The 22,781-nt window shown below is 43.3% G+C and overlaps 1 protein-coding gene and 1 long non-coding RNA gene across 5 annotated transcripts in view; one reads left to right on the forward strand and one right to left on the reverse strand.

Moving 5' to 3' along the window:
* EGLN3 (egl-9 family hypoxia inducible factor 3) overlaps nucleotides 1-1,721 on the forward strand; it is a 392,726-nt gene extending 391,005 nt beyond the window's left edge. For all 3 annotated transcript variants that reach the window (XM_070478037.1, XM_070478038.1, XM_020870513.2), the window contains one exon: nucleotides 46-1,721. In XM_070478037.1, coding sequence (XP_070334138.1) covers nucleotides 46-77 — 32 coding nt within the window. In that variant the 3' untranslated portion in view covers nucleotides 78-1,721. The remainder of the gene's footprint in view (nucleotides 1-45) is intronic.
* Nucleotides 1,722-6,422: 4,701 nt separating this feature from the next.
* Nucleotides 6,423-12,021, reverse strand: LOC110122870 (uncharacterized). Of its 2 annotated transcripts, XR_002309351.2 has the most exons (3): nucleotides 11,927-12,021; nucleotides 11,508-11,665; nucleotides 6,423-6,852 (listed from the first exon to the last, which is right to left on the reverse strand). It is a non-coding gene; the product is annotated as an uncharacterized lncRNA (long non-coding RNA). The 2 variants fall into 2 exon arrangements; XR_002309350.2 differs by lacking the exon at nucleotides 11,508-11,665.
* Between the last annotated feature and the right edge of the window lie 10,760 nt (nucleotides 12,022-22,781).

A 22,781-nucleotide genomic window follows, 5' to 3' on the forward strand; every position in this document is an offset into this window, starting at 1 on the left:
TCTGGCTTCTTAACCTCTTTGTTTTGTTTTCTGTTCCCAACCCAGGGAAAACTGAACCTGCCCTCACTGAGGACTGACCCTGCTCTGAAATCCGCTGGCCTCATTCACTTTTAGTAACAGTTTCTGAATTTGCTTTAAGAGTTGAGATCCAAAGAAGGCCTCTTCTTCAGTGACTCCGTGACAAGGACCCCCCCGCCCCCCACTGCTTGCATCATTCAGATCCCTGTCTCGTGTATGGTACTTTGTGTTTCCCTACCAAGACTGCACCTACCTTCAGACACTCTTTTTTGCCAGATGAACTCATTTGCTAACTCCAGAAATACATGCAGACAACCTAGTTGGCCAGCGGTTTAATTGTTAGATTTGGTAATCCTGGCTATCAAAGCAAGAACCTGAAAGCACGGGCAAGGGACTGAATCTTACTTGCACTTTATGTACACTTTCTAATTTGAAAGGAGGAGGTTTGCAAAGAAATAAAATGGTGACAGATGCCACAGAGAGGCATCACTGAAGCCTTACACAGGAAACAGAAATGTGTGTCATCTGAACAATTTCCAGATGTTCCTAATCCTGGGATATTGGGGTTTCTGGAGAATTATCACAACCTAATGTCATTATTACCTCTAGAACAGGCTGCTGTTTTAGTAATCAATTTCTAAGTATCCTGTGGGTAGACACTCCCTTTTCCTGGTCCTGTAACCGGAACTTGCGGCCTCTGCCCTATCTTGCTGAAATACAACTTTCTGATCAAAGATGACACCATTTATTTTCTATTTTCACTTCTTACATAGAGAACCTAATTCATTAATTATTTTGGTTGCTTTGTTGAAATGAAATTTGAATTTAAATCAAAGGGGAAAAAAATCTTCCTGGTAGTAGAGTCAACAACCTCTGATAATGGTGTCAAAAAACCTGGGTCTGCTGATATACAATAAACGTGTGCATTTTAAACAGTTTGAGATTGGCGATGGAGTTGGAAATGTAGGCGTTCCTGTTTTTCAGTTTTCCTTTTTAGTGAGCTCACTCTTCTCTAATGAAACAAGAAAAATCACAAAAACTAGGCTGTATTCTAAAAAAGGTAATGGGAAATAAAACAAAAAATCCTGGAAAGCTACTTGAGTTCTTCCACATTTTCTGACCCTGGTAGTCTCTTCAACACTTGACTCTCCAGATCTACTGTGGTTGGCAGTGTGGCCAGAATCATGGAATTTGCTCGAGTTGTGGGACATCCTCCAGCAGTAAACACAGATTCCAATGCCTCACAAATTCTGTATGGAGCTCCTCTTTTATGAAAGTTACTCTGCATAGTTTTCAATTCCACTTTCATATTTTTAAAACCCCTGTAATTTCTTGCTTGAAAATCCCATGAACATTTAAGGGGCCAGAAATATTTTCTGTTGTCACTGACAGGCACGTAGACTTTCCAAGAAAGAAGCATATTTTTGTGTGTGTCCGGTTTGGGAAATTTTCCAAATAAGACTTGTCTTCATTCTCACAATTGCTCTATTTTTTTTTCCCCCTGTAGTACTCATTACCTTCTACTTACTATGTAAATTATTTATTATATTCATTGTCTGGTATCCTTCCTCTAGAGTATAAGCACAATGAAGACAGGGATTTTGTATTTTTTAATCAATGGAATGTATTCCTAGCACATAAAATAGTGCTTGGCATATAGTAAGGGCTCAGTAAATACTTGTTGAATAAACTCATTCTCCTGCCTTAGTGTTTTAATGGTTTGATTCATTTCCTCCATCTTGGGCAGGAAGGGCTCACTAGCATTTTTGTGCACACACCTTTCTCTTGTTGTTGACATGTAAATTTAGGCTAAAGGTTATAGAAAGCTTTGGTCATAGTGTCCTTTCTTATCTGTTTACCTGTTTGAAGAGGTCATTGACCACAGTGAATCTGAAGACTGAGGAAGATTCTGCCCTTCTATGTCCAGGGACCATGGGAATAACGTAAGAATAGCTTTAGACAGGACAGACTACATTCCTCCTTCAGAACAGTTTTGAAAAATTTTAGCAAGAGAGAAAGAAACAAAGTTGTTTATTAGGAATTTTATGTTCCCTATAATGGTAGGTAAATTTTCTTCCATGATTATTAATGTCATGAGACTGTTAATATTCTGAAGGAATAGCATATCATTCCAATACTATGTCTTATATCTTTCATTTTAGTTAATTTTTTTACTTGCCAAAAGATCAGACCTCATAGGCCTTGCTTGTTCCTTCCAGACAAAGGTCCTATAACCTAATAATCTATATATCCAATCAATTTTTAGTGCACTGATCTTTTTTCATGGCTGAATTGGAGTCCTGGAAAATACAACTAATAGTGACTGCTTTTTGCTCCTCTCTTTGACAGCCCACTTAGAGGAGGACTTAGCCCTGATGAAGAAACATTATTTAGCAAATAATCGGATCAATTTCTTTATATTCCTGGCAATGACATGTTACGTCACCTACATAGTGCAGAGTCCTTGGCAGGAGATTAAATTTTGAACCAAAGATCCAATTTCATGGAAATAAAAAGTCTTACCTAAGTGCATTAAGTAGGTCTTCAGTAGAGTAGTTAATACCAATTAGCTGCTGGGCTGTCTGAATCATGAATTATCTACTCAGATATGATTTTGTTTTTCTCCTTTACATAACTCAGGATTTTTAGAGGCTGGGTCATTCCTACTTTCTTTCAGTCCCTCGGTCTTGAAATTTCCTGTGATTTAGGAAGCAGTGATGGGAAGTGCCATGCTGAGTCAGCAGTTTGTATAAAATAGGGGTTGGGACATGACAGGTACTTTTATATTTGATCAACTACGAGGACAAGCCCAAGGAACGTTCTTGGTAAAGTTATTTTAAATAAAAATAATACAAAATTGACTTAGCTTCAGTCTTGAATCTTTTGAAGGGCATGAAAAGAATACTGGTTACTGAGGTGGAGAAGGAAATGGCAACCCACTCCAGTGTTCTTGCCTGGAGAACCCCAGGGATGGGGGAGCCTGGTGGGCTGCCGTCTATGGGGTCGCATAGAGTCAGACACAACTGAAGTGACTTAGCAGCAGCAGCAGTGAGGGGTTGTGTTAGGTAGTTAGAATAGGGAAAAGGAGACCAGAATGGTGGTGGCTAAAAGACCTGGAAGGGAAATGCCCGTGAAAATAGAACAAAGGAAGGTCCAAGGACCGGAGTGAGAATTTCAGGTAAAACAAAGAACACTCCTGGCTGGCCCAATTTACATAAGAGGCCCAGGGACAGACAAACATATAAAGAGGAGCCAAAGCCCCCTCTCTCTCTCCTGCACGATGGGGCGCTCTTCTCTTCCCGTCTTTGGACCGACGTGCCCTCACACCTCGAAGATGGATTTTCCTGCTATCATCTAAATAAAATAGAGCTGTAACACTGAGCCCTAACACTGATTTATTTAAGAGCTATAACACTGGTCTGCCCAAGACCCAAGAGCTGTGACCCACCGAGGGGGCTTCAGTGTCCGTCACTCCAAATTTTTGTTGTGATGAGACAAAGAACCGAGGAGCATACACTCGCCTGACAGTTGGAAACTATTGTAGAAACAGTGGAAATAGCTCTTTTCCTGATGAAGCTGGTTATAGTTGAACTCTTGAATGACACATGCTAGTGTATATTTAAGATCCAGTGTGCTTTCAGATCAGTCTATTCCTGTCCAAAAGTGATTTTTAATATGTTACTATCTCTGTGTTGATAGGTTAGGTCCTTTGAGATCCCGGACCTACTAGGGCTTATCTTCCTTACATTTGCAAGGCCGGCGTCAGAGGGGCCGAGGCATGCTGTGTTGCGGCTGGTAGGATGACGCCTCCTGCGCCAAAGGCTCTGTCCCAGGCCTGCGCTCCGTGCGCTCACATGTTTGTTCGCTGCAGCCTCTGTCAGCTCTTGCTCTCTTCAGATGAGGAAAGGGTCTCAGGGCAGTTGGGTGGTTTGTCGGGGGCTGCAGTCCAGGGATCGCCAACAGTAGGACATGACTGAGCGACTAACACATGACGTGACATGACCTGGGGTGAAGGAGCACCGCACTCAGCACTTCCAGATCCTCAGGATTCGCTGTCTTTGGTGTCTCCTTCCTGCAGAGGAGATGCCAGACAAAAGAGCAGGAATGAGCGGAGTGGGGAGAGAGGAAGCTTTAAATGTTCGCTGCTTGATAGCTTCACGTGAGGCTCAGGTTATCCACAAGGTTCTCATGCCCAGCATCCTAAAGGAATGTCAGTTATTCAGAAGAAGCTACATGAGCAGAAAACGGCATAGATGATGAATTCTCCCTTGTCTTTGCAATGGGATCTTCGCTGCATGCCTCCCAGGATCATGGGGGAAGTTGGGAATATGGGCAACGTTGGTCTCTCGGGCTAACCCTGGGTATGAGCTGTGTGGGGCACACCATCCCCCACAGGGCAGAGTTAAGCAGTGTGGACCTTCTGGAAGAGAAAACAGACTGGGACTTCCCGGGTACAATTTGGAAGCCTCCTAGCAGGCCACAGTGCATGCAGTGTGTGGGGACATTTGGACAGTGCCAGGCTGCTGTCCTCATGGCCCTAGTTTGATGCCCTCTGAGGGGAGGAAAGGAAACCTTTTCTTTTTTTTAATATACCCAACTTTCCAGTTTAGGCTTAAGGCTGAGATGTCAGCGTGGTTCTATTACTGACAGTTCTCTGTCTGATACGTGGAAATCAAGAGAGGAAGCTAGGCTAGGCTCTGTCATCGTAGGGAATTCTCATCATCCCCTCTAAGTGACATTGAGTGGAAATTCAGAAACATTTTTAATTCTCCGAAGCTCTTGGATAGTCTCTTATCTAATCTTTTTGAGGTGCTTGTAGAAGGATGTCATTTTCATTTCTTTAAAACACAGCTCTTTTGCCTATTTAAATACCTTGAAAGACTGTGAGTGTTGAAAAAAGTACCAGATTTCTTTCTTGAATCCTGTTTGTTTGACCTTTGGTAAACTTAGTATTGTACTTAGAAAAGCTTTCCTTGAAGTAGTTGCTGCTTGGGCTCCTGAGTGCTGAGATTTTTCAGAAATTTTATAAAGACCATTTTGTGATTCTTTTTTTAAAGTTAGAGGAACAGCTCAGATAGGGAATGGCTATTGTGCTTTATTGTCGCAGTTTTGCATACAGATTTTAAGAGCAGCTGTGGAATGAAATTCATTATTTGCACTAGGTTATTAAAAATTAATTTCACAGGCAGTCTTTGTTTTGTGCCTATTTCTTGAGGGAAAACGGCACATCCCTCATGATGAATGCCTGGCAGACATAGCGGTAGAAGAGTCGGGACTTCATGTATCATTGGTAATGGGACTTCAGTGGGTGTGTGGTAGGCCGGTTTTGAAAAGAGCTGTGGAGCAGCCCAATTTGGTGGCAAATCTCAGGAAAGCTGTTGAGGATAGGGGGCTGTGGTGGGGGGTGAAGGGTTGGGGGTGGCATGAGGAGGTGGGTTCCTAGCAGTCAAGGCCTGGCTGCTTGCTGCCAGCCTCCTTCATCCTCACCCAGCTTAAGTGTTTACCAACTGGATTTTGAAAAATTCACTGAGGACAGGGTTCCCCGCCATAAAGATGCTGAAAAGTAGGAATTGCCCTAGAGTGTTTTCCAAACACCGATATTTTTCTGAAAAGGTAACAAATGCATGTGGGACAGGGGCAGGGATGGGGAAAGGAAACAATCAGTTTTTTAAAAGTACAGAGGGAAAAAAACGTCTCTCTCCACCAGAATCAGCCCCTTGGCCAGTTTCTTCTGTGTCCCCGGAGGGTGACCGCCTCTCCTGGAAGGTCAGCACCTCCTGGAAAGGCCTCCTCCCACAGGACAGGCACGTTTGCTGGGTCATTTCCTCCTATTTTTATGCTTATTCATCATGTGGCCTGTGTTCTCCTTAACATGCAGTTTTTTTCTCCATCCTCCTGGGGGAAGAGATAACATTCTCAGGACCTAATTCTCGTCTGATAAGTTTTATTTTTAACCAACTTCTAATCCTTTCTTCTTCTTATTTTCATGGGCCCCCTGCACTTCTTGGCCTTTTCTGGCTTCCTCAGAAGGGGACAGCAGAACATGGGGGTACCGTGTAGGGCGCCACGGTCTCTCCCATCCCATCCTGGAGCTGTCACTCGGGGTGCTGGGCACCTGGCTCACTTTCTAATAGCAGGGAGACTTCCCTCTGCACCAGGTCCTGTTCTCACACCTCCTTCTGGGCTGTCTGTAGATTTCCTTTTGTCAGTAAACTAACATGATCTTAAGGAAGGAAGCACGCTTTAGAAAACTAGACAGCTGTGACTTGCGGTGATTAACATGGACTGAGTCGCCAATCAGTGGTGGCCTGGCGGCCACTTAAGGCTCCCAGTGTGAAACGTCATGACTTGACAGGATGATTCTTGGATAGAGATGAATGAAAGCAGCCAGGATCCACCCAATCGAAGGGAAAGGTTTTATTTGGCTTGGTTTGTTTTCCTGTCCTGAGCCCTCTGGCCCAGGCTTTCCCAGACAAGTATGTTAGCAGTAACTGTGACCTTAGCTACGTAAGCATATATACATTCTTTTTCTTCTTTTTGACTTTTGACCCGACCCCTCCCCAGATATGACTAAATATGGTTATGGCTAAAAGTTTTCCAACTAACACTAAGGGGAAGTGGAAGTTTTGAACCTGGGGAGGGCGATGGAGTTTGCGTTCCCCAGAGAGGGTTGTGCATGGGAATGCTGTCCCGGACTTGAACTTCATGGCCTCCAACTGCAGTTTGTTCTCCATGGACCGGTTGTCTCTCAAGCATCTCTTGGCTCTACCGTGCATTGTGTATATAGTCACTTTGCCTTTCTTCTAACCCTGTAATAGGCGCTTAGAAACTAAGCTAAAAAAAAAAGAAAAGAAAAGGTCTGTGATGTAGCTTCACAGGATAGAAAGACAGTTATCAGAGGATTTAAGAAACAACAAATAAAATAAAACCACTTAATCATGGAGTACCAACCAGGGTCCCGGGAGGAAATGGATGACACTTACAAATTAGGATAATTGTAGGAGAGTTAAGTAAAAAGACTTTTCACCAAGGTGGGGAGCAGTACCAAGAGAGAGTGCAGTACCCAGCCTTCCGAAGCAGGGGGTACCACTCCAGACTCTAAGACTGGCAGGCAGGAAAGGGGAGGAAACAGTAACCCTAACAGAGAGGCTTCCTGACAGGGGCTAGGACCTTCACTGCAGGAACCCAGCCAGCCCATGGGACCTTGCAAGAAGGGAGCTGGGTAGTTAACACCCCACCTCTGGCTTTTCCCTCGTAGGGGCTGCTGAAATGTACCCTGGCCTAAGCACATCTGTAAGTCACCAGTCAACTGCCCACTGATAGAGGGACATAGGTCTGGTCAGGCTTCTGGGGCTCAAAAGAGGGGCATAACCTAGGGAATATGGGGGGGGGGGGGCAGTAAAACAGATCAACACAACAGCATCCAGAGTTCTCCACGGTCCAGCCCCATCTCCCCCTCATAGTCTACCCCTCACTACACCAGGACTTTTCTGTTTTTCAAACAAGTCAAGTCTTCCTCTGCCTCAGGGCCTTTGCACTGGTTCCTTCTGCCTAGAGTGGTCTGCTCCCACCCATCTGCATGGATAATGATGGGTCATTTAGATCCTGGCTTCCTAAAGAGGTTCTCCACTCCTAGCATTCCCCCACCTCACCTTCCAGTCATGCTATTTCACAGTCTAGTTTTATTTTTACATGGAAGAGAATAATGGAACAGTTTTAACTTAAAATGTCAATATTTACTGGAAGTTTTATTCTTTGCAATGATTTAAGCTTAAGATGAAAACCAGATATCAACTTTCAAATATGCAGGGGGTACTTAATTTCACGAAAGTTGCCTGAAGGTGTGGGAAAACGTTTGGACATCACGGAGAGAGCCTGAATGCTCTCGGGGGCTGTTTGAAGGAGTGAGCGGCCCTCTTCCTCTACTAGAGGCTGTGTGCCTGTGCCTTTTATCACAGCTACCACACTGTGTGTGTGTGTTAGTCGTTAAGTTGAATCTGACTCTTTGCGACCCCACAGACTGTAGCTTGCCAGGCTCCTCTGTCCATGGAATTCTCCAGGCAAGAATAATGGAGTGGGTTGCCATTCCCTTCTCTGGGGGAATCTTCCTGACCCAGGGATTGAACTCCAGTCTCCTGCATTGCAAGCAGACTCTACCGTCTGAGCCACCAGAGAGAGAATGTGAGTTAGCACGAGTTAGGAGGTAGCCAGCAGCACTGTATTTCTTTATTTACAGGGACCTACAAAGTCTCCCCCGTGAGCTGCAGAGAGAGATTTTCCTCCTTCTCTGCCGGCTACATCCTGACTCACGCTAACTCAAGTGGATACACAGCAACCCGAATTTGAAGAGACTACTTTGGCTCCACCTATGGACTTGGTTTGCGTGCCAGACCAGGGGCGATTCCCTTGTCTTTCTGAAGGGCCACACCCCACTCTTCTCGGGCCCCATCGAGCAGGGAGTGAGGCTTGCAGAGCCAAGTCTGGATGGGAGCAATTTGAAAACTATGCCACCCTGATAATTTATAGTGAGCTTTTAAGGCATCATTTCATTTAGGGAAGGGTGTGAAGCCATTCTCCATGGCCTTCCTCCAACTGCCACAACTGCCCTGACTTAAGTGGGTAACCAGGCCATGCCTGCTGGCGTCTGATAGGGCAGACCTCCCTTCTGATGAGTGGGGCCTCAGCCACATAACTGTCAAGAATTTTCAGAAGCACCCATGCTTTTGAGGATAGATCTGTCAGTTTTGGTCTGGAGGCCGGGATTTTGTTCCAAGGTCTGCTGATTGAGGGCTCCCATGCTCATCTTCCAGGTGGTGCTCTAGTGGGGTCTGAGTTCCAGAGGAAATGTCATGGGCGTCCAAGAGCAGGCCACGAACGGTGCAGGCTCACTGGACTAGCATAGAAGCCGTGAGAGCAGCCAGCAATGAGGAAACTCTTCTGCTCTTTCTCTCTGCTAAAGAGCTCCTTGACACCCTAGCTATATAGCTTTCCTGCTCTATGACTTCCCACCTATGGAAGCTTCCAGCTGCTTTCAGTTTTCTGGTTCCCAAGGAGAGAATATGATTTGCAAAGCTCATCTTGTGGGGCCAGACCAGCAATCTGGATTGACTGCTCTGGGGGCAGGTGTTCACTAGCGTTGCTGATGCTCGGGGGAACTAGGGTAGAATCCTTCAGTTTCTACAGGCTGCTTCCAGCTGTTCTTCTCAGAAGGGCGTGTGGGCAGGGCAGGCCCCTCCAGATCACACAGCGGTCATATGCGCTCTTTTGGGTTCTGCGAAAGACATGTGAAATAATTCCAATTGACGCTAAAAGGTGAAAGCCCTGCCCTCTAAAAAATATACCAAAATGGTGATAGGCTGTTGACTGGCCTCTTTACGTGTGTCCCGACTTGTGAATCAGAGTCACAGGGCTCTGAGAGCAGGGGTTGGAAGACCTAGGATCAGTCGGGGAGAAAGCACTGGGAGGGGAGAAGTCAGGGGAGAAGGAGGCGAGGCCAGGCTCCGGGAGCTTGGAGGAGGCCTGTGGAAGCAGCATCCTGCTGGGTGAGCAGCTGAAGGTGCTTCTCCTCATTTTCCCACGTTCCCGGAGGTGGGCCAGGTTCCCAGCTCACTGGCCTCATTGGTGAGAGGTAAGCAGTGGATGAGTGAGGGCTGACCCTGTCCTAGCACATAGAGCTGGGCCAATCAGGTCATGTCTCTAAAAGGCTCACAAAGGAGCCTGGTCTTGGGGGTGACCTGGACAAAGGAAAGTCACATTATTATGAAGTTTCATCTTCAAGGAGAAGAGCCACAGCACAACCACTTCTTTTCCTATTAGATTCTGCTTCTTAAAACACACACACACACACACACACACACACAATCCCCTGGCCTTTTCCGTGGGTCCCAGCCACGTGTTTCTCGGGCTCCTATTAGCTTGCTCTGCCGGGAGGGCATCATCAACAGGTCTTTGGAGGCTGCATTAGCCACGCCCCCATCCCTAGAGGGAGCAGTGGTAATGACCCCTAAACACCTGTAAGCCCTGAGTCCTTCACAACTGTTGCTCCTTTTCTGAACAAGCAGCTGAACTCGGGCTTGGAGGCGTCCTGAAAGGTCAGCGGATCCTCTCTGAGAAGCTCGGATTTCTCCCCACTCGTCACCAGTTCTGCCTTCTTTCCTCCCTGCCAAACCACCGTCACCACAATTCAGCCAGACTCAGGAGTGTCTGCTACCCACAGGGTAGGAAGTGTGGTCGTCCAACTGCCCGAGGTCAGGACCCGTTTCTGGTCCTTGCTGTAGTGTTTCCATTCTCGGAAACACACTGCTCTGAGATCAGAGGAGAGTCTAGCTCTGGAGGTGAGCCTCTTGGTTTTGACCTTCTTGGGGGAATGGGGCTGCTTTTTGGGTGAAAGAACAGCACAGATGGGCAGGGAGCACTGTAAGTAGCCCAGCTTAACCACAGGCCTTGTGTGTCTGTGAGTTGAAGGTGACTCAGAAGCCGAGAGCCCTGGTGGGTTGGGGTCTGCCCGTGTATTCATCCCCAGTATTTCACAGTGGCCTGGCAGACAGTCGGGGGCAATATGGTGTGGTGAAAACAACATGGGCTTTGGAGTCAGGCCTGGCTTGGAGTCCCAGTTCGGCTGTTTCTACCTGTACAACCTCTGTAAGTTATCCACCCTCTGTGTGCCTCAGTTTCCTCCTCTGTAAGCCCACCTCCATTCCCTCTAACCTACTTCCACAGTGCTTCCTGCCCCCGTGGAGCTGGGCTCCTCCTGTCAGGTTTCTGTGCCCAGAGGACAAATACTTCCTTCAGGAGGCACAGGGAAATTTCTGCTGAATTTGGATGTTGAGAGAGCCACCCAGAGGCACTCCTTCAGAAGTAACTACTAGGGAAATAGGCCACAAAAACGAACCACAACGCAACCCAGAGTGGACTCGAGTGGTTGACACAGTCTCAAGGGAGGGTTAGGGTCAACGCTGCCGGAGGAGGTTTCAGAGGCATGTGCATGGCGGATGTCTGGGCCTTCCCCTGGGCTGCGTCCTTGCTTTCCTGTGCCTGTAATGAAGATGGACAGACAGCTCCCACAGCAGACCCCAGGCAGCACGACCGGGACTCAGCCCCATTGAGCATGAGGGTTCAGGGCCAGGCAAAGGGCCCCTGCAGCTGTGGCACCGGCTGAAGGGAAAGGGGGTGCGATGGACAGCGAGTAAGACAGTGACCAATGAACTGCCTGTGTGTTCCATCCCGCCCTTCACTGCCTCGATGATGGAGCCAGACTCCTCACCGTCTGGAAGAATGCTAACTTTGTCAGTAGAGGTGCTGGAGGGACACCGCAGGAGGAAAGGGGTGCCTGCCAGTTTGCAGGGTGCTCCTAATTCTGCTCGCCCCGTGGTTGCCAGTGTTAAGTGGAGGACACACAGGGGTCCTTGCACTCCAGCCAGCTGCATCGCTGGGCCCCGGCCCGTGTGCTCTGCCCGCGATGCCTGACCACCACGCCAGCCTCAGCTCACCTACTGTGGACCAGCTCTGGCCCCGGCCATCTCGAGCTTCTCTGCCACCCAGCGGGCTGCAGTCTTGTCCTCTGGCCGGAGATCTGAATCTCAGCCTGGGAAAGTTTGGCTCTTCTTCCTCAGCCCTAGGGTATTCTTTCTTTTTTGGTGTGTACTCCCTGTAAATAGTTCTTCGTGTTAAGCATCCATATATGGTTTCAAATGTTCAAATTCCTGTATAATTTCTGTCTCTGCCTGGAGTCTGTGATAGAATTGATACCAAGAGCGGTCCCAGTAGATAGTGTCCCCCTCCCTTCTCCAACCATACACACAAATGGTATTTGGGGATTTGTCTGGGCTTGAGTACAGTGCTCAGCTCCTTGCCCATGGGAAATGGGATGCTGGTAATGCAGTGGCATCGTGGTTAATTAAGCTCTCACCGGTGGTTAACTGTGATGCAATGTCAATGGAAGCGAATGCCTTGTAATCTCAAACAACTGCTGGACTGTTAATGGCGGTCATGATGATGATGAGGATTGTGACATGGGGTGGATTGTGCTGAGGGTTCTAGAGTGTTTACAGAGAGAAAATGACACGCTCAGGTCCTTCAACTTTTAAGTCATGGTCTGACTACAGAATGTCACAGAGCTTCTATTAAGCCCTTACAAGAATTATTTCTTGTTGCCAGAGGGCTGATATCACTGAAAGATTACACAAAATTTAATTGTGTGGGTGGTTGAATTATGATTGCTAAACTCACAGTGATGCCAAGTATCTTATGTTACAGATTAGGGCATTGACTGGGAAAGAATGGGATTCTGAAACTTGGAATAGGAACAGCTGCTTATATTCTGATAAAACTAACACTCTTGAAACCGCATGTCACCCTGATTCCTTTGCCAGTAGAAGTATCTTGCCCTCTGATATCTGAAGAAACGAGCTTTTCTTTGCTGGAAAACTCCATGCTCACCTCATCTGAGACAGATGCCTTGAAAGGGGATGTTCCTTTTCAAGACCCACCACAACCAGCCCTTGTTCCCATTAGCCTGTGTGTGCATGCCAAGTCACTTCAGTCCTGTCTGACTTTTTGCAAACCTACGGACTGCAGCCTGCCAGGCTCCTCTGTCCATGAGATTCTCCAGGCAAGAATACTGGAGTGGGTTGCCGTGCCTTCCTTCAGGGGATCTTCCCGACCCAGGGATTGAACCTGCATCTCTTGTGTCTCCTGCATTGGCAGGCGGATTCTTTACCGCAAGCGCCTCCTGGGAGGTCCACTATTAGCCTGTAACTAGAGTCAATTCTCTGCTTGTTCCAGGGACAGGATATACTAACATTTGGGAAGACCCAACTTACACACTAAGAAGACTGTAAGACTTTGCTAATCTATCAGGAGAAACCTGCAGAATATATAGGAGTGGACTTTAAGGGTTTTAAACATAATGTGGTTATAGATTTTCCTCTAATATTTTACAAGGGTTTTTTTGCTTTATGTACTTTGAAATTCTGGGGATAATGGACAACTGTGACTCGGGATTTCTGTGGATTGTAATGTTTTTAAAAATAAGAACATCTCTCATTGTTTTCTCTTAGTGATTGTACACAATTTTGTCAGAGATTAATATTTTCCTACCCATTTTCTTTTAGTTAGCATTTTCTGATGTTTTTTTCCATCCCTTTATGCCCTCTTTGTTTTTTGCTGTTGTTTTAGGAGTGTCTCTTGTAAATAGCTCATAGCTTTGCTTCCCCTCACACAAGCCATCTGTTACTATCACGTGTTGGATTGACATGTTATGTTTTACCATGCTTCTTGTTTTCTTGTTTGTTCCTTTCCTGTTTTTGATCAATTTCTTGCGTGTTTGCTTTTGTTCTTGTTTTTTACTCTAGTGGTTCAGAAACAATAAACTGTTTTTCTACTAGCTAACCTTAAATTTTTGATGTGTATCTAAATATTCTATGCTGTAGCCGAGTCTGTCACTTCCTCTTGTACAAAACAATGTTTGCATGTTTTCACTCCCTCCTTCCTAATCTCAGGTATTTTCTAGGGTTATTATTTTTCCTTGTAATAAAGAGCTTTTAGAGATTTTTTTTTGTTGTTGTTTTTTAATTGCTTTCTTGATGGCCATTGTTTTTTTTTGTACTCTGTCTCTCTCTTCTGGACTCTTTTTTTTTTTTTTTTCCTTTAGCAAGAGTTATCCTTTAGTGTTTCAGGAGGTGTTTGTGGCTGCTAAACTTCCGGTCCTTGAATGTCTCAATTTCTTCCTCCTCTCATTTGAATGCTATTTTGGCTGCTTGGTCTATCGATGACAGAGATATAGGTTAAAATCTTTCACTATGAATGTAGATTTTTCTATTTATTCTTGTAGTTGTATCAATTTTGGTTTATATATTGAAGCTCTCTTATTTGACGTAAACATTTTGAGTATTTTTAAATCTCATCTTTGTAAATTGAACTTTTTGAAAAATTACTGAGACAACTCTTCTTTCTGCTAATGCTTCTTGTTTTAAATTGGTCTTGTCCGATGGAGCCATCTGAGCTTTCTTTTTTAATCTTCTTTATTTTCAATCTTTTAATATCCTTAGGTTTAAATTTAGCTTTTATGCACTCCGTATCTAGTTAGATTTTCTCCCTTTACCTAGTATAACAATATTTGTCTTTTCAATGAATAAACCTTAGTTAAAATTTCCCCAATTTTTTATTTTTCAAAACTTTAAGTCTGCAGAACACTCACAAGAGTAATAAACATCAATTTGATTCACCAGTTATTAACACTTTGCTGCATTCTGTGAATGTGTATATACAAATGAATATGTATATAATTTTTATGTGTATTTATTTATATTGTATACAGACACATATGTGCTTCTTTGAAGTGGATGAGAACTGAGCCTTTATCTCTTAAGAATATGGACGTTGTCCTACCATCAGATAATTATCCTCTAAAAATTTAACATTTATATTATCATTTAATATATGATATTTAATTTATGATATATAATTTATAATATTATCATTTAATATATGATATTTGATTTATATATATAATTTAATATATGATATATAATATCTTCCTGGTTTGGGAGATCCCCTGGAGAAGGAAATGGCAACCCACTCCAGTATTCTTGCCTGGAGAACCCCATGGACAAAGGAGCCTAGCAGGCTACATTCCATTGGTTTCCAAGAGTTAGACACGACTTAGTGATTAAACCACCACTGCATTCGGATATGCCCAGTTGTCCCAATGAAGTCTTCAAATGTTTTTCTCCCATCCAGGACCCAATTAAGAGTCAAGAACCACGTTTAGTTTTCTCTATAGGTAGAACAGTTCCCCAGCCTTTTTTTTTGTTGTTGTTTTTCTGTTTTTTCCTCTTTTTTCCTTTTCCCTTTTCTTCTCTTTTTTCTCCTTTTTAAAGGGTCTACCTCACTTATTTTGCAGGACATCCCTCTGCATATTCGCATCTGTCTGACTCGATGTTCATGATCAGGGCCAGGTAAACGTTTTTGTCAGAGGGGTCCCGCGCTGTGTTCCCCTCAGTGTGATGAGTGAGGGGTGCACAATGCGGTTCGTCCCATTACTGATGCTAAGTAGGTTAAGGGGGATGTCTGTCAGTTTTCTCCACATTCTGCGCCCCCCCCAACCATCTCTTAGGCCATATTTTATCATTCATTGGTGATTCTACTCATGTAAAATAATGATTTTTCTATTTCTGTCATTCTTCCTACACCTGTTAGTTGGCACCTACCCTAAGGAAAACTTCCCTTTCACTCCTCTTGGCCCCATCTAAAATGTTAAAGGAAATTTTAGAATCAGTAGATTTATGAATTATTTTGTTTATTCAGAGATATAATCTAGTCCTGTCACTAATTGTTTTGAAGTTTAGATTCTCCGAGATTTGATCATAGTGACCTCCTTTAAGACCCTGGATTCCATCAATTTTGAGCACTTTTAAGTTCTTTGGTACCAGAAAATCTTCTGGGCTTCCTTTTCACTTTCCAGAAAGCAGGCATTTCTCTGAGCCATCCTGCTGTTCCTCCGTAGTGGGGAATAGTATTCAAAATTAAGATCCAACCCCTAGGTGTGCTCCTTGGTGCAGAGATGTGATTGCTTCCAGGCCCTTCTGTGGAAAGAGTTAAGAAATCTCAAGTTTATACTGACAGTGCCTCCAACTTCATCCTAATTCCATGGAGTGTTTTCCTGTTCTACCCACATTGGCTATTTGTACGTCTTTGCTCCCTCAATGAGAACTTGGGTTTCCAACAGTATGCTTGTTCAGTCCTGCAGGAAACAAAAAACATTTCATAATTGCTTCATCAACAGAAAACTTACTTTGTCTCATTTAAGATTTGTTTTTGTCCTAAGACTGAACTCTTCCTTTGAGGTTGTATTGTCAGTGTACTGTGTTCAGAAATTTTTTTTTTCTTCTGGGTAATTATATATTAACATGACATATGGGTTTGTTTGTGTCTGAATTCAGTGTTAAAGTTTTCCCCATTCTTGTTTCAATCTATTTTTGAATGTATAAAAAATAGACATGGTTCAAGGCCAAATTCTATTAAAATTCTGCTAAGTCTCATTCCCTTCTCTATCCCTTCCATTCCGGGGATACCAGCCTCGCCACCCCTGTAGGCCATAGATTTTAGTTCTTTTTGATTGATTTTGCAAAAATATGTATATTCCTTTTTTCCTTCTCACACAAAAGGTGACATAATTTTTGCATCTTTTTCATTTAAGAATATATCCTGAAAATCACCCTATATCAGCTCACAGGGAATTTCTTTATTCTTTTATACACATTTCAGTTCAATTAAAGATGAATTTAATTGTTTTATTTGGGTTTAACTCTGACATCTTATTTTGTGCTCATACTTACCCTGTTTTTTTGCACCCTTTTCCTTCATGTATATCTTAAATTATTTTAGAATTCCATTTTTCCTCTACTAGCTTAGGCATTATACTTTCTTCTTCTGTTCCTTTTAGATGTTATCCTAAAAATTGCAACATGTTAAGTTAATTGGTAACTACCCTCCTTCTAGAAAATGCAATGACCTTTCTATATTTAAAACCTGCAAGATCTAGTTTATGCTTGCAGTGTTTAGATGAATTCATAAATCCTTCTCATATCTCTGATCTTCAGTTTGGGTCATATTTGCCATCTAAAGAGTATATTAGATTTTCTTTTATTTGGGTGATAAATTCTGTTTTTGTTTTCTAAAATTACCTTTATTTCACCTTCATTCTAGAAATATTTTCACTGGAAATGGAATTCTAGCTTAACAGCAATCTTCAACATACGAAAAGAAAAGATCCTTTCTACTATTTTCAGTCTTGTTACTGTTAATCTGACACTCCTTTTAGGAAAGTCTGTTGGAGCATCAGTGTCATCATCTGCTCTCTATTGGATTTTTCTGTGCTTCAGATAATTCAGTCTTATTTATTCTACACAGAAAACCTGTAAAATAAGCACTCTACCCATTTTGTAAACGGTAATCCTGACTTTCCAAGAGGTTGGGTTACTTCATTAAGGAAATGTGAATTAAAACCACAATGAGACACCACTTCACATCTACTAGAATGACTGATTTTAAATTATTAAAAACAGAAAAGAAAAAACATCTGGTTTTTCTTAAACTTCTTTGATAAGTAGCTGCTTTGTTGTTGACTATCAGCAGTTTTACAATGATGTGTCTAAGTGTGGACATATTTTTATTCATTCTGACTGGAATTCATAGAACCTCTTGAAGCATCTATGTCTGCTTGAGTGACTACGCCAAAGCCTTTGACTGTGTGGATCACAACAAACTGTGGAAAATTCTTCAAGTGATGGGAATACCAGACACCTCACCTGCTTCCTGAGAAATCTGTATGCAGGTCAAGAAGCAACAGTTAGAACTGGACATGGAACAACAGACTGGTTCCAAATAGGAAAAGGAATATGTCAAGGCTGTATATTATCACCCTGTTTATTTAACTTATATGCAGAGTACATCATGCGAGATGCCAGGCTGGATGAAGCCCAAGCTGGAATCAAGATTGCCGGGAGAAATATCAATAACCTCAGATATGCAGATGACACCACCCTTATGGCAGAAAGCAAGGAAGAAATAAAGAGCCTCTTGATGAAAGTGAAAGAAGAGAGTGAAAAAGTTGGCTTAAAGCTCAACATTCAGAAAACTAAGATCATGGCATCCGGTCCCATCGCTTCATGGCAAATAGATGGAGAAACAATGGAAACAGTGAGAGACTTTATTTTCTTGGGCTCCAAAATCGCTGCAGGTGGTGACTGCAGTTATGAAATTAAGACGCTTACTCCTTGGAAGAAAAGCTATGACCAACCTAGACAGCATTTTAAAAAGCAGAGACATAATTTTGCCAACAAAGGTTCGTCTAGTCAAGGCTATGTTTTTTCCAGTAGTCATGTATGGATGTGAGAGTCGTACTATAAAGAAAGCTGAGTGCTAAAGGGTTGATGCTTTTGAGCTGTGGTGTTAAAGAAGACTCTTGAGAGTCCCTTGGACTACAAGAAGATCCAACCAGTACATCCTAAAGTAAATCAACCCTGAATATTCATTGGAAGGACTGATGCTGAAGTTGAAACTCCAATACTTTGGCCACCTGCTGCCAAGAACTGACACTTTTGAAAAGACCCTGATGCTGGGAAAGATTGATGGCAGGAGGAGAAGGGGACAACAGAGGATGAGATGGTTGGATGGCATCACTGACTTAATGGACATGAGTTTGAGTAAGCTCCAGGAATTGGTGATGGACAGGGAAGCCTGGTGTGCTACAGTCCATGGGGCCACAAAGAGTTGGACACGACCGAACAACTGGAGTGAAATGAACTTAAATCAGAATTCATTTGAAAAATCCTCAGCTGTTATCTCTTCAAATGTATTCTCTTTGCCACTCTCTTCTTCTTTGGGGATCCCAACTGAATGCCCTTGATCTCACTTCTGTGCCTCCTATTTCTTACCAGTTCTTTTGCATTTGCTGTTTGTCTCTTCAGGCTACATTCTAGATAACTTCTTTTGGTTTTTATCCCTATTCATGAATGTGCCTGATCTGCTATTAACTTATCCACTGAGTTCATAACTTTGGTTATCATATTTTTAAATTCTAGAAGTTCTGTTTGGTTCTCTTTCTCATTTGGTAAAAGTCTCCTTTTCCCTGTAGATGGAGCACATCTTGCATTTCACTAAATATAATAAACGACATGCTTTTTATCCTTTGTGGGTCCATGTGTGTCAGTGTGCACATGAGCACACATGCTTGATTCTGCTTTTCTTCTTCATCGTAACAACTTTAGTGTCTGTCTTCATCATTAATTCTGGACTACTGTACTTGGAGCTATCTCTAGAAAAAAGTGGAGAACAAGAACACAGCTATGGTCTTGCAGGAAGCATTTGAGTTTGCTTCTGCATGGTACAGGCGGGTAGTTCTAATCCAGGACTACCCTACTCTAGTTGCAGAGAAGAAGCCAATTCTGACTCCATGTTAGAACTGTTTCTTTGACTTGCTTTTCATTGCTTTTGTTATTATAATCATACAGAATGGCCTGCCTCAGAGAATCCTGCTCCCTGCCCCCCCAACTGTTAAAGTGCCTCTGTTCCAAAAATAGAAAGCCCAGAGATAAATCCATTCACCTATGGACACTTTATCTTTGACAAAGGAGGCAAGAATATACAATGGAGAAAAGACAATCTCTTTAACAAGTGGTGCTGGGAAAACTGGTCAGTCACTTGTAAAAGAATGAAACTAGAACACTTTCTAACACCATGCACAAAAATAAACTCAAAATGGATTAAAGATCTAAATGTAAGACCAGAAACTATAAAACTCCTAGAGGAAAACATAGGCAAAACACTCTCCGACATAAACCACAGCAGGATCCTCTATGACCCACCTCCCAGAATATTGGAAATAAAAGCAAAAATAAACAAATGGGACCTAATTAAAATTAAAAGCTTCTGCACAACAAAGGAAACTAGAAGCAAGGTGAAAAGACAGCCTTCAAAATGGGAGAAAATAATAGCAAATGAAGCAACAAAGAATTAATCTCAAAAATATACAAGCAACTCCTGCAGCTCAATTCCAGAAAAATAAACGACCCAATAAAAAAGTGGGCCAAAGAACTAAACAGACATTTCTCCAAAGAAGACATACAGATGGCTAACAAACACATGAAAAGATGCTCAACATCACTCATTATCAGAGAAATGCAAATCAAAACCACAATGAGGTACCATCTCACACCGGTCAGAATGGCTGCTATCCAAAAGTCTATAAGTAGTAAATGCTGGAGAGGGTGTGGAGAAAAGGGAACCCTCTTACACTGTTGGTGGGAATGCAAACTAGTGCAGCCACTATGGAGAACAGTGTGGAGATTTCTTAAAAACTGGAAATAGAACTGCCATATGACCCAGCAATCCCACTCCTGCGCATACACACCGAGGAAACCAGATCTGAAAGAGACACCACGTGCACCCCAATGTTCATCGCAGCACTGTTTATAATAGCCAGGACATGGAAGCAACCTAGATGCCCATCAGCAGACGAATGGATAAGAAAGCTGTGGTACATATATACCATGGAATATTACTCAGCCATTAAAAAGAATACATTTGAATCAGTTCTAATGAGGTGGATGAAACTGGAGCCTATTATACAGAGTGAAGTAAGCCAGAAAGAAAAACACCAATACAGTATACTAACGCAAAAATATGGAATTTAGAAAGATGGTAACGATAACCCTGTATGTGAGACAGCAAAAGAGACACAGATGTATAGAACAGTCTTTTGGACTCTGTGGGAGAGGGCAAGGGCCGGATGATATGGGAGAATGGCATTGAAACATGTACATTATCATGTGAAATGAATCGCCAGTCCAGGTTTGATGCATGAGACAGGGTGCTCGGGGCTGGTGCGCTGGGCTGACCCAGAGGGATGGGATGGGGAGGGAGGTGGGAGGGGGGATCGGGATGGGGAACACATGTACACCCATGGCTGATTCATGTCAATGTATGGCAAAACCAATACAATATTGTAAAGAAAATAAATAAAACTGAAAAAATAAATAAAGTGCCTCTGTTCCAGAACCCGGTCCACCTATAGAGGGCAGGAAGGAAGAAATTAACACATCCCCTGTCTGAGGCTTGCCATTCTAGCAGACGTTTGCAAGGTTAATGGCTTTTTTACTTTGACTCCTCACCTCCCCACCATTCTGATCTATAAAAGAACCTGGCATCCAGACCATGATAAGATGGTTATTTTGAGGCACTATCCTGCCATCTTCTCGGTCAGCTGCTTTCAGAATAATTTTCCTTGCCTCAACAACACCTTGTCTCTTGGATTCTTTGGCCTGTCATGCAGCGAGATTAGCGAGCTTAGACTCAGCAACACTCTTAGTTCAAGGCTTGAGGTCTAGATACATTTAGAATGCAAGATCTTATAGACGACGAATGGATTCCTTAAGTTCGTCCTCACCTTTGGGCCTCAGGCTTGTTGAGGGGAGAAGCTCCCCCTCGACATCCACCCGGTTTGAGTCTGAGCTTTGACTTGTGTACCATTTGCAGCCAAAAGTCATTCATATGCAAGTTCAAGTCTAGCGGGATTAACAGAGCCCTCAGGACAGAAGTGGCTTCTCCGCTTACTTATCTCTGGGGTTCCTTTGGTTCTGGATATTTCTAACTATGGTGTTAGCTCCTCTTTTAAGGGAGATATCTGCTTTTCATTTATTTTTTAACACTTACCCAGAAATTTTAGTGTTTGGTTTGTGTGTGTGTGTGTGTGTGTTTGGCTATGCTGTGCCACTGATGGGATCCTAGATCCCCAGCCATGGATGGAAACCCAGGCCCTCAGCAGTAAAAGTGCCAAGCCCTCTAGGGAATTCCTTTATAGTGTTCATGTGCGTGTTTTGTTTTCAAGAGGGCTTATCCAAATATCCCATTATTACAGAGAAACCCATTATTACAGAAACACCCATTATTACAGAAAACCTGAAGTCTTACAATTTCTTCTGAGAAGGTACTTCTGCTTGCTTTAACTTTTGCGAGCTGGGTATTTGTCAGTTTTTGATCTGCAAATAATCGTTTTCTTATTTTCCTGTGCTGTGTGCATAGAACACATATAAAATGAAAGAACAAAGCCATTCTGTGCCAGACACCATCTCAAGCGCCTTATAATTAATTCTTCCCACAACCCCAGGAAATGGTAGAACCTGTGGTGGCTATTGTTTTCCCACTTTATATAAGAGGAAAATGAGGTTAAATAACTACATCAAGATCATAAAACTATCTGGTGGCCAAGCCCTAGCCCTAAGTCGAGATTTGACAGCACAGTGTGGGTTCTTAAACACTTCTTCCTGGAGGCCCCCATTTATAGCAATTTAGCAAGCTAGTGTAATCAAAATCATTACAGACATAATCACTTAGAACCCAATTTTGACTCCATATGCACAAACCTAATTTTAACTCAATATGCACAGATGCTCTAATATTTGTGGCATTGCTAGTCAGATCCATGATTCACACCAATCCTTAGCCTGTGTTGATGTATTTACAAGAGGTACTTCCCAGGGGGTCTAGTGGCTAAGATTCCACGCTCCCAGTGCAGGGGGCCTGGACCTGATCCCTGATTAGGGAACTAGATCCCACATGCCACAGCTAAAGATCCTATGTGTCACAACTAAGACCCGGTGCAGCCGAATAAATCAATAAAATAAATATATTAAAAAATATATATGTGAGTCTACTTGTCTTACCTAATATCATCCACACAAACCCTGATAATCCTTGGCCAGGGTAATACCATTTCTTTTATTTTTTTCCCTTCTCCCCACTCCCTGCCCCAGTTTTTAGCGCAGAAGGAGGGAAAGGGCTCATTTACTGAAGTCCGCTGTCATGTTGCCGTCTTGTGTTAACTAGCCTATTTTGTTTTAATATAAAAAGATATTAAGGCTATGAATTTTCCTGTTTATGGTATTGGCCATTCTCATGGGTTTTTGTATGAAATTGCACAGTGTAGTGGTTAAGGATGTATGCCTTAGAACCAGGCTATGTGCTAAGTCATTTCAATCGTGTCTGACTTTTTGCAGCCCTATGGACTGTAGACTGCCAGGCTCCTCTGTCCATGGGATTCTCCAGGCAAGAATATTGGAGTGGCTTGCCATGTCCTTCTTCAGGGCATCTTCCCAGCTCAGGGACTGAACCCATGTCTCTTACATCTCCTGCATTGGCAGGTGGGTTCTTTACCTCTAGCGCCACCCGGGAAGCCCTGGTGAACCAAGAAGACCCAGGCTGCC

This window comes from Odocoileus virginianus, chromosome 16, assembly GCF_023699985.2.
Source record: "Odocoileus virginianus isolate 20LAN1187 ecotype Illinois chromosome 16, Ovbor_1.2, whole genome shotgun sequence".
NCBI classification, from domain to species: Eukaryota; Metazoa; Chordata; class Mammalia; order Artiodactyla; family Cervidae; genus Odocoileus; species Odocoileus virginianus.